The sequence below is a fragment of the Salvelinus namaycush genome, chromosome 36, assembly GCF_016432855.1.
Source record: "Salvelinus namaycush isolate Seneca chromosome 36, SaNama_1.0, whole genome shotgun sequence".
Lineage (NCBI taxonomy): Eukaryota > Metazoa > Chordata > Actinopteri > Salmoniformes > Salmonidae > Salvelinus > Salvelinus namaycush.
Genome location: NC_052342.1, coordinates 6,345,197 through 6,357,833, shown reverse-complemented (window position 1 = coordinate 6,357,833; position 12,637 = coordinate 6,345,197). Strand labels below are relative to the sequence as shown.

The following is a 12,637-nucleotide window of genomic DNA, read 5'->3' as shown; positions in this document are numbered from 1 at the left end:
GTGCCTCCTCTCTTTTCTCAAGAACGACTTCTGACACCCTCAGGTAAAGCAGCGGCATACAGTATGGAAAATACACCAAAAAACAAACTTCACTACTAGAAAACAGTAAATAACTCCTGGACAATCAATCATGGATGGTTCTACGAATAGTCTAGGTAAGTCAAGCATCTAAAATCTTATTTTTAGGTAACCTTATATTTATTTAATTTTGAGTAGACTACACAGTAAATTGGCCAGTGTTACCTAGTTTAGATTTTTCATTGTAACATTTATAGTGTTGATGGTGTGAATTAAAAGAACCTCAGTGTAGTCCCAATGCAGCTGTTTTTATCTCAATATCAAATCATTTCTGGGTAACAATTAAGTACCTTAATGTGATAGTTTTCAATTAAAATGGTCAAAAATCAACAAAAAATGTATTCTTAGCAAAATGCTATTTCTCAAGCAACAATTTTGCTAGGACTTCCTGGGCATGGTCTGAGAGAGGGGACTAATTGGCAGAGCTTAACTGGAGGGATGTGTAACCTGAACTAGCTATTATGATTGGCAGAGAGGAGGGCAAACTCTATGAATTTATACAGGCGGTCCAAAAAACCCACCCAGTAAAACAAGCAAAAATTTCATGCAGTCTTTTCAAACACATCCTACAGGAAAAGTGTATTATCATAATTTTCAGAATAAACAGTATTATTTCAACCTCATGTGGAAATGTATATAAAACACAGGGAAATTTCGTTTTTGACTGCTCTGCCCCTTTAATAACCAGAGTTGAACCAAAACCACGGCCATATTTGATCATATTTCCCAGCGTGCTCAATTGCAGGTTGATTTTTTTTGTTGTTGGTTTGTTTCAATGTTTTTGCATGCACATTGATTCATTAATCTTATGCTAATCAATTATGAATAACACATTTTTCTAAACTAATCCTATCTGTTACTAGGCCTTATTGCACCCATTACTGAAATGGTTTAGATGATTTAGGTAGTCTAATACACCACGTGAATACTTGATTGTCAAACTTCTCATTCCAAAATCTTGGGCATTAATATGTAGTTGGTTCCCCCTTTTGCTGCTATAGCAGCCTCCACTATTCTGGGAAGGCTTTCCTCTAGATGTTGGAACATTGCTGCGGGGACTTGCTTCCATTCAGCCACAAGAGCATTTGTGAGGTTGGGCACTGGTGTTGGCCCGATTAGGTCTGGCTCGCAGTCTGCATTCCAATTCATCCCAAAGGTGTTCAATGGGGTTGAGGTCAGGGCTCTGTGCAGGCCAGTCAAGTTCTTCCACACCGATCTCGACAAATCATTTTTGTATGGACCTCGCATTGTGCATTGGGGCATTGTCATGTGGAAACATGTATGGTGTAGCGTTAAGATTTCACTTCACTGGAACTAAGGGGCCTGAACCATGAAAAACAGCCCCAGACAATTATTCCTCCTCTATCATATTTTACAGTTGGCATTATGCAGTGGGGTAGGTAGCGTTCTCCTGGCATCCGCCAAACCCAGATTCGTCAGTCGGACTGCCAGATGGTGAAGCGTGATTCATCACTCCAGAGAACGAGTTTCCAGAGTCCAATGGCGGCGAGCTTTACACTACTCCAGCCGACGCTTGGCATTGCGCATGGTGATCTTAGGCTTGTGTGCGGCTGCTCGGCCATGAAAAACAGCCCCAGACCATTATTCCTCCTCTACCATATTTTACAGTTGGCACTATGCAGTGGGGTTGGTAGCGTTCTCCTGGCATGAATCTCCTGACCAACAGTTATTGTGCTGACGTTGGTTCCAGAGGCAGCTTGGAACTCTGTAGTGAGTGTTGCAACCGAGGACAGATGATTTTTACTTGCTCAAGCACTCAGCGGTCCCGTTCTGTGAGCTTGTGTGGCCCACCACTATGTGGCTGAGCTCTTCATTATGGGCCATTCTACTGCCAATGTTTGTCTATGGAGATTGCATGACTATGTGCTCAATTTTATACACCTGTCAGCAACGAGTGTGGCTGAAATAGCCGAATCCACTCATTTGAAGGGGTGTCCTCATACTTTGGGCCGTGTAGTGTTTCTTGGTTTTCCTAATCCCGGGCAGTCTTTCTGAATGCAGGTTGCGGCTGAATAAAAATTTACAACGTTGGAGATCCCCACTCTGGCTGGATTCCAATAGGAATTAAGTCACTTTGCAAGCCAGCATAATGTGAGTTGCAGGCCTGATGTGGCCTGTAAACCATGAGTTTCAGGCCACCGAATTAAGGTTAAACTAGGCCCTTAAAATACAGCCTTATGAAATACATATTCTATTGTCTTAAATAACTGTATTTTAATGATTACATATTCACTTAGGATTTCACTAGGTGAAGGCCACAGGTCTGAAAATGAATGAATGCAACAACCATGTCTCTGTCACTGACAAATACATTCATGGATGGTAACTCTGCAATTCACTCGAAAGGCAAGGCACACTGAGAAATATGCAAGTAAGGCTTTACACGAAGCAAAGTGTTCATTTAACACTGAAAAGTGTGGACCCATATAGACACTGTAACAGTGTGACATTTAACAGTCTGTTGATTTAACACTTGAGAATTTGCTTTTCACCTGTCAAGCCTACTCAATAGAACAGTTACTTATGTGGGTTTATCCGTTTTGCAAATTACAAAACAGCATGTAAACTTTATGTGCATAACATGCAATTGCAAAACAGAAAACATATGTTTGCAATTGTTATAAACGAGTAACATCCATTTGATGATAACCCAGGGCCAGGGGATTTTTATTGCAAAACACTCTGATAGTACATACAACATGTTCTTGCTCACTGTTTCCAATCATGAAATTGCACTTTGTTGTATCCTATAGACAGGTGTGAAACCAAGTAACTTCTATCCCCCATAGTCTCTCCGGAGATCGGGTGTGTGAGGTTCAAGTGAATGGAATGGCAGGCGTGGGAAACTGAATGTTATCTTGAATGTTACTTTGTTACTCTCCCAAATGGATAGGAGGCTACAAAGTATCAAGTTCCATTTCGATGCCAACAAATTGCTGGATGCCAGATTTGCTCCTCAGTTTGCATCTGTCTCTCTACAGTTACTGTAGTTGTTGGACCACCAGCTGCACCGGAGAAACTTCACATGTTCCTAGGTTAAGCAAGAGAGGAACTCGTTAAAAAGTCATTCGCATCATCAGCATATTGAAACAGGATGTTTATTAGTTTTAAGAGTATCCCCTACCACGATGCATGTGCCAATTTGTGATAACCCCAACATCTGGGCCCCAAATGTCTTCGCCATGGTTTTAAATGGGACAAAAACGTCAGTCTGTGGCTGTTATACAAATTGTTTCTGCTTCCTTTTTGCACTGGCATTGGTTATGCTAGCGCCTTGACAATGGAACTTTTACTATAATGACGGAGTTCAATGGGAGCCATTGTGGCACATCTGTTACTGTCCCAACTCATGTGCTGATGTTTTGTTTACCGTCTTGTAAAATAGTGGGCGGTCAGGCACACAGGGGAACACACAGGGGAACAGTCAACATAACGTGGGCAGACGCCCCGTTAGCATCTGTGGGCAAGGCCTGTCTGTCAGTATGTCTCGCTGACTAGAATACGTCCTCGTTAGCACAGATCTAGGATCAGCTCACCCTACAGCAATCCTACACTCAACCATTTGAGGGCTTAAGAAACAAAACTGCCCTCAGATCAGCCCTATGTGTTATTCAGTAAGAAGGATCGGGGTGTCAGTGTGAGTCAGCAAGTTTACATTCAGGGGTCATTGTCTGCATCTGTGGGCGTTAGGCTGAACTGTCCATCAAATCACTGGCATCTCTGTCTCTCTCCACAGCAAGCTGACACTACCATGCTGCTCAGTCACCAATCACAAATCAATGCTGACGAGGGTCTAAGAACATGTCAATGTGCGATAACTTCATTCAATACTGCATTTTCATTGCAGTTTATAATTGTGTTTCTTACAAATTGCAAATCGGTTCATTGTTCTGACAAGATCTGTGTCCCAGTCCCTCGAGTACCCCAAGCTGTTACATTAATCACCCATATAAAGCCGAAATCTACTGTAAACATATAAAAACAAACTCCACCTCAGATATTTTTAAATTGACAGAGAAAAAAGTAGGGGCTTTTAACAGTTGACTATATCCAGAAGCTCTTTGCACTACCATCCTCTCTGTGTGTGTGTGTGTGAGAGATCATACCTCTATTTCTGTAAGATTTATGCTGCCTGTACAAGCAGTCAACAGAATACTTCATAGCTTTGTTATCTGCAAGCAAAGCAAGCCTGGTCTTGCATAATTTCCCTCTGATTTCGACTTGGCATCACAATCAGCTCAGTGACAGTGTTGACCCCAAACAGCTCAAGAGAAATCTCCTTGTGCGTTTTTAAATGTTTATTTTTAGATTGCTTAGATCCTCTTTATCTTGTGTTTAGCCTCAATATTTGCGGCCAATATTTCATCTTCAGCTGGTATCAAGTACAGAGTGTTATATGGTAGGCTTTGGTGAGGATGTGTTATGATGGATGAAGATGAAAGTCAACAGTTACCGCCATTCAATCAGACAATTATACTCTGAATTCTCTCATATGATAATAAGGTCTGATCGTAAAAAAAAGGTTTTGAACTATTGAACTTTGGACAGGGAGGTATACCAGCAGGCAGTATTTATTTCCCTGCATATATTCTCTAACGCGGGGTGAGACAGCGAGTGTTCGACTGTGACATGTCTGTCTGTTTCGGGTTCAGAGTGATGAGTTAGACTGAAGACGGCATCGCCCACCGCCCGTGCAGGGGAGTACAGTACGGCACAGGATGTGTTGTGGTGGCGACGTGCTCGTGATCACACGGGTCCCGGGGACGAGTGACGGGGACGGACGCTCTCTGTAGGTGGTGATGCCGCCATGGTGGTGGTGTTCACAGGAAGGAGCTGACAGGGTGGGCGAACTGTGGGAAGACGCCGTGTGTCTGTGTATGTGAGAGAGAGACTCAACCAGCTGTCACTGCTGACTCTACCGAGAGTCTGGGTTGGAAAAATAGCCACTTCTCAATTTAGACTGTTTGAAACGACAATGAAATAACAATGATCAATCAATCACAGTTATTTGACACCTCCCTTTCTACATCAGCAGTTGTCACAAAGTGCTCATAAAGACGCCCAGCCGAAAACCCCCAAAAGCATGCAATGCAGATGTTGAAGAAAAGGGGCTGGGAAAAACTCCCTAGAAAGGACCTAGAGAGGAACCAGGCTCCGAGGGGAGGTCCTCTTCTGGCTGTGCCGGGTGGAGATTATGATAAATCACTCAAATAGGCCCATAATATTAAGGTGACCTTCTAGATATATAGGAAATTGACTTTGATACAGCAACATAAGAATAATGTGGAATTGGAGAAGAGAAAACATTTTTTTTTAAAACATAAAGATAGAGACGATAGCGTCCCCATAACCATAAAACCACTACCTTGATTAAAAAGTACTTTTTCCTTGAATGAAACTACCCTTTCTCAAAAGGTCGGCCTGGGCACGAGTGCCTTTTTGAGAGGGAACTGAGCAAAATAATTGAAACATTCTCCAAATTGGATGAGAAAGGTAGCGGCTTGGGCAAATGCACTCTGAACAAAGAGTCCGTTTGCTCTGTCCAAACCCGCTTGGCTCCTCATGGAACAAGACCTGAGATGACCCAGGCCACTCAGCATATACAGTAAGTGATAGTGAAATTGACGACTAGAGCAACATCCTACCAGGTTATAAACTAGCTCGAAACCTGACCGCACTCAAGATTCAGTCGTAATTGTGTTTGTTTTCTTCTCCTGCCAGTTTTGCTGTTTTTATCAGCCAATAATCAGTGACGGTTCTGATCTGTCTCTGTGATAAGGCGTCAATCTCTGAAAAACATTGGCTTAAACTGAGCCCTTGAATGACAATTTGTAGTTTGAGGTGTTGTTAGTTTCTCACTCAATCACGGTCTTTCAGTCACTGTCATCAAGTCAGTATAAAGCCAACAGAGAATGTTGTTTTAATTTCCTACCAGCATTGTCGTTTATCAGCAGATCGTCTTTGTGATGCTCCTGATCTGTCTTTGTGATATGTCGTTCAACCCTGGACAAACATTGGCTTTAACTGAGCACTTGAATAACAATTTTGTAGTATGAGTTTCTCACTGTCATCGAGGGAGAGCGAGAGAGAGAGGGAGGGAGAGAGAGAGTGTCACTCACTCACTCCAATCAGACCAGAGACCACACTCCAATTCAGCTCTCTAGCTGTGGCCAACTCTCGATTGCTTCCAGCCCCGTCTAGTCAGCCATTGTGAATCCCTCCTCTCCAGCTTCTTCTAAACTACTGTGACTCACCCTCAGGCCAGTTGTAACAACAACAAAAAAGAGAAGCAGGGAAATGTGTAATAGCTGTGTGTGTGTGTGCATGCTTGTTAGGCTACGTTTACACAGGAAGCCCAATTTTGATCTTTTGCCCAATTATTGGCGAAAGAGCTGAAAGATTGGAGTTGAGCTGCCTGTACACTTAGCCTCAGTGTGCATCTGACCGTGTGTGTAAGCAAATAACCCTCGCTGGTTCTCTTTAACAAAGTACAGCATTATTGCACAGGAAGAAAGGAAACATGTTCCCCTCTTCCCTTTCGCCTCCTGGACATCCTATCCCCATCTCTTGCTCCCGTTCACAACTATAAATACCATACCTCCCCTAAAAACGGACCAAGAACACAAACCTCTAATTACTTCCCGATGTGTTCAGGAGTGCTATTGGCTACGTTCTTGAACATCCCCCTTAAAGTCAAAGATGGCCTGTGGCTTGAACTGCAACAGTTCTTGAGCTGATGCCTCATCATGAATACATGCATAGTTACAAGGTACACTATATATACAAAAGTATGTGGACACCCCTTCAAATTAGTGGATTCGGCTATTTCAGCCACACCTATTGCTGACAGGTGTATAACATTGAGCACACAGCCATGCAATCTCCATAGGAAATAACATTGGCAGTAGAATGGCCTTACTGAAGAGCTCAGTGACTTTCTACGTGGCACTGTCATAGGATGCCACCTTTCCAACAAGTCAATTCATCATATTTCTGAACTGCTAGAGCTGCCCCAGTCAACTCTAAGTGCTGTTATTGTGAAGTGGAAATGTCTAGGCGCAACAATGGCTTCGCCACGAAGCGGTAGGCCACACAAGCTCACAGAACAGGAACGCTGAGTGCCTGTCCTCAGTTCCAACACTCACTACCGAGTTCCAAACTGCCTCTGGAACCAACATCAGCACAATAACTGTTGGAGCTTCATGAAATGGGTTTCCATGGCCTAGCAGCCGCACACAAGCCTAAGATCACCATGCGCTATGACAAGCGTTGGATGGAGTAGTGTAAAGCTCGCCGCCATTGGACTCTGGAAACTCGTTCTCTGGAGTGATGAATCACGCTTCACCATCTGGCAGTCTGACAGACGAATCTGGGTTTGGCGGATGCCAGGAGAATGCTACTTGCCCCAATGCATAGTGCCAACTGTAAAGTTTGGTGGAGGAGGAATAATGGTCTGGGGCTGTTTTCATGGTTCGGGCTGCACAGAGCCCTGACCTCAACCCCATCGAACACCTTTGGGATGAATTGTAACTCCGACTGCGAGCCAGGCCTAATCGCCCAATATCAGTACCCAATGTCACTAATGCTCTTGTGGCTGAATGTTCCAACATCTAGTGGAAAGCCTCCCCAGAAGAGTGGAGGTTGTTATAGCAGCAAAGCGGGACCAACTCCATATTAACGCCCATGATTTTGGAATGAGATGTTCGACGAGCAGGTGTCCACATACTTTTGGTCATGTAGTATATCTTAAAAATGGCTAAGGTCTCTCACCCAATTGTTATGGTGAAGACGTTATAGGTACCACACCGGTACACCCACTGGTTGATGTTGGAGTCTTATGGCAGATACTGTTTTTCATGAAAAATGTACTCCGCACACTAGCTTTATAGGTACATGTATTGAAATGGAGCTCTTTATTATCGGTTTCATTAGTGGTGGCAGTTTGAATGGTTAGCATTAGCAACAGCAGCTGTGGGGCTACCAGGAGAGGGCTAATATTGCAAGGCTAACCTCACATACAGTATATTGGCATTCATGCAATTGCTCAAAGATTCTGCCCACCTTCTTGGCTACATCTTTCATACCCCCCCTATGACTCATAGAAGCAATGTTTGCTTAGATCAGACCTGTGATTATTGGCATGAACTACTAGTATGGCTCCTTTCACAACAGATAATGATAGTGCACTATCGTTAATATCTGTGTTCATTAAAATATATTAACGATAATGTGCAAAGCCCTATGATTGAGGTGCAGGCCCACACAATCTGAGGTTAATCAAGACGCACTCTACCTTATACACACACTGTCATACAATGTTTGTCCTGTGCAAAGTTTACGTCAGTCATTTGTGTATGAAGTTTAAGCCCCTTTCCTGCAGAAACACTGGGGTTGTGGGAGTGTTGTTGCCTCATGAGATTGTTTTCGTACATGTGTTTGGCCTGAAGTTAGGATGTGATAATCATTCTCTCTGTGTGTGTGTTAATGGTGCGCGGGTCAGAATTTTATTTTTTTCATCCGCCCGCAATAGCTGATAACCCATCCGCAACCGCCCGACTATACAGTGCATTCGGAAAGCGTTAGACCCCATGACTTTTTCCACATTTTGTTACGTGACAGCCTTATTCTAAAATGTATTAAGTCGTTTTTCCCACCCCATCAATCTACACACAATACCCCATAATGACAAAGCAAAAACAGGTTTTTAGACATTTTTGCAAACGTTTTAAAAAATAAACTGAAATATCAAATGTACATAAGTATTCAGACCCTTTACTCAGTACTTTGTTGAAGCACCTTTGGCTGCGATTACAGCCTCGAGTCTTTTTGGGTATGACGCTACAAGCTTTGCACACCTGTATTTGGGGAGTTTCTCCCATTCTTCTCTGCAGATCCTCTCAAGCTCTGTAAGGTTCAATGGGGAGCTTCGCTGCACAGCTATTTTCAGGTCTCCCCAAAGATGTTCGATCAGGTTCAAGTCCGGGCTCTGGCTGGGCCACTCAACAAAGCCACTCCTGCGTTGTCTTGGCTGTGTGCTTAGGGTCGTTGTCCTTTTGGAAGGTGAACCGTCGCCCCAGTCTGAGGTCCTGAGCAGGATTTCATCAAGGATCTCTCTGTACTGCTCCGTTCATCTTTCCCTCACTCCTGACTAGTCTTCCAGTCCCTGCCACTGAAAAACATCCCCACTGCATGATGCTGCCACCACCATGCTTCACCGTAGGGATGGTGCAAGGTTTCGTCCAGACGTGACGCTTGGCATTCATGGTCTGAGAGTCTTTAGCTGCCTTTTGGCAAACTCCAAGTGGGCTGTCATGTGCTTTTTACAGAGGAGTGGCTTCCGTCTCGTCACTCTACCATAAAGATATAATTGGTGGAGTGCTGCAGAGATGGTTGTCCTTCTGGAAGGTTCTCCCATCTCCACAGAGGAACCCTGTCAGAGTGACCATCGGGTTCTTGGCCACCTCCCTGACCAAGGCCCTTCTTCCCCCAATTGCTCAGTTTGGCCGGGCGGCCAGCTCTAGGAAGCTCTAGTGTGTGGTTCCAAACTTCTTTCATTTAAGAATGATGGAGGCCATCCAGTTGTAGAAAACATCTCAAGGATGATCAATGGAAACAGGATGCACCTGGGCTCAATGTCGAGTCTCATAGTAAAGGGTCTGAATACATATGTAAATAAGGTATACCTGTTTTTTTTTATTTCATACATTTGCAAAAATGTCTAAACCTGTTCGCTTTGTCATTATGTGGTATTGTGTGTAGATTGATTAAAGAATTTGCTTTGTTCAATCCATTTTAGAACAAGGCTGTAACGTAACAAAATGTGGAGAAAGAGAAGGGTTGTGAATACTTTCCGAATGCACCGTATGTGATAGGCTAAAGTGAAAATCTGTGACCCGCACCCGACCCTAACCCACTAATATAGAAAATGCGCTGCAGGCCACAGTCAGAGACAGCGGAACGAGTTTTTGACGGGGTGCCGGATTTCTTTTGCCTGATTTAGATGTTTCTGCTTATAATTTCAGACATTTTGGTAGGCACATTTTTTTTTGTCAGCTTGTATATAATTTAGATACATGTAGCTTCTCTACTGTCATTATATGTTACCCTAGAAGACTAAATAAACTCTCGCTCACCAAAGTAATGTCATAAATTGATGGAATGGATGCTTCAATTTAGTTGACATCGGTAAGGTTTTCTGTCATCTCTGCAGAGTGAAGAGATTTAGGGACCGGGGAGAAAATGCAATGGGTTAACTCAACAACAACATTTTTTTTAAAGAATTTCTGTGCAAAATGTCCATATGACATCAATTTGACAGGTTGTAAATAGAACGATTTGAAAACGACCCAGACCCAACATGTTTCTGATAACATTTCAGTTTGGCTTGGATGCATATTTGATGTGGTTGAAATACTATCAGCTTTCATGATACTAATAAAGATAGCACCTCTATACGAACAGAGGGTTGGTGCCACTTTACTTGGGGAGGACAGGCTCGTGGTTATGGCTGCAGCAGAATCAGTGGAATGGTTTCAAACACATGATTTGATGCCATTCCATTTGCTTCGTTCCAGCCATTATTATGAGCCGTCCTCCCCTCGACAGTCTCCACTGATACAGACGGTATTTAAAGGCACATTCGCATTCTCTCAAGATGCTGAAATAAATAAATAATATTTCTCCACTCCTGTTCCTGAGTCCAAGTTTAGCCTACATTTTGTGTATCATTTTACTGCAAGAAATGCTTAATTTTTCAGGAGTTAATATATAGGCTCAGTTTCCATTTAACCCAGTAGGCTACAGTTCCCTTGACGTGTCATAGGCCTATTTGAAGTCCCCGTCTTGTGACTGTCAAATTTGTATGGCGCCTCACAATCATCACACTTAACATAGCCTGCACTGATATCATCATCTTTTACCACTTAGCCAAATCGTCCTCAAACATTAATTTTCCGGTCTTCCTTTTTCTTTATTTTCAACTGTCCTTTCGCAGCTTTTATCTTATTTAATTCAACTCTGACATTGACCTTTTTGCCTCCGTGGTTCGACATGAACTTTTTCTGCCCGTTCCCAAAAGTGATTGATGTGTCGGCTATTTGGCGCCTGACAGTTATGCCCCAAAGCTTAGGTTTACGCACTAATGAAATAAAAACCTCAATGTAGCCTACAGATATAAATTGCATAAGAATGAGACGTTTATGGATGTCTTAAGGTAGGCTATTGTTTTCTTTTTATGCAACCCGCCACGCACCCGCCCTTCATCCACACGATATTTAATGACCCGAAACCCTCCTGCCCTGTGACTATAACAGCGTGTGTGTGTGTGAGAGAACGAGTCTGGGAGAAAGCGAGTGATCGAACAATACTGCAATACTGAAGAGTGTATCTGTATCGACAAGTGAATAGATCATGTTTCAATGCTCCTGTACACAGTCCATTGCATTGTCTTTCCCGTACGTTTCTAATTACTTGGTTACATTTTTGGCCACAAGTTGTTGTTGTTTTTTTGTTGCTTAATGCTTCACGCACAGTTGATCAAGTCAGCTGAGATTTGCCAAAAGAGAGAGTTGGAAGGCTGGCTTTTGATTTTGGTTTTAAAGCCAGCGGATTGGAGCAGATCCTAATTATTGTGTTACAATACAGTTGAGTCCCATAAACTGTGTTTAGACACGTAAGCCCAATTTTTATTTTTTTTCCACTAATTGGTCTTTTGACCAATCACATCTAATGTGAAAAGAGCTGATCTTTTTCAGAACGGATCTGATTGGTCAAAAGATCAATTGGTAAAATAAAAATCTGAATTAGGCTGCCTGTCTAAACTCAGCCATAGTGCCTCACAACCACATTGTTTAATGTAGACTCTGAGATTAGACTTCCTCGTTGCTTTAGGGCCCTATTATCTGTAGGCTGCAGAGCATTTACTCTTCACAATGCTAGTGAATATCAATATTCCTTAGAGGACATTGTGCCCTACCTCAACCATTTGAGTCAGGTGTTTCCTATCCTTAATTAGAGTACAGTAGTCTTGCTCTCCTGCTAAATTCTAAGACCTCTTCAAACAAGTGTGTGAAGTCATGTTTCCCTGTGTATGTCATCATGACCAAGTTCATGGAGTTGGGGGAAAAAAACACTTTGCCTTTGATTTTACATTGAAAGTGTGGAATTTCAACTGGCAAGAATATATGTGTACTGTATGTAATGTATCAAATCCATGGCATAGTGTCTAACACGCCGTTTTTAACCAGAGCCTTAGATATACAGTATATAGCTATGGTTCTAAAGTATAGACCTAAATGAATCCAAAAAAGCTTCTACTACTGTAATGTTAATATAACTGGAAGTTATCCGTTAGCGTCATTCTCTCATTTAATTAATATTATACTGGGTGAAATGTCACTGTATTCTTCCATTGCTGTTGTTGATCTGTCTCTGTGGTGTGTGTGTCCAGTGAGAGGCCTGGCCCTGCACACGGTTGGCCAAGTCTGTCTGAACACAGACAGCAGACAGAGACTCCCTCCCAGCAAGCCTCAAAGACCCC

At 42.8% G+C, this 12,637-nt stretch overlaps 1 protein-coding gene across 1 annotated transcript in view; it reads left to right on the top strand.

Annotated features, from left to right (window-relative positions):
- Positions 1-12,637, top strand: part of LOC120030557 (echinoderm microtubule-associated protein-like 4) — a 30,585-nt gene that overhangs the window by 246 nt on the left and 17,702 nt on the right. The window contains exon 2 of the mRNA XM_038975974.1: positions 44-155. Coding sequence (XP_038831902.1) covers positions 131-155 — 25 coding nt within the window. The 5' untranslated portion in view covers positions 44-130. The remainder of the gene's footprint in view (positions 1-43; positions 156-12,637) is intronic.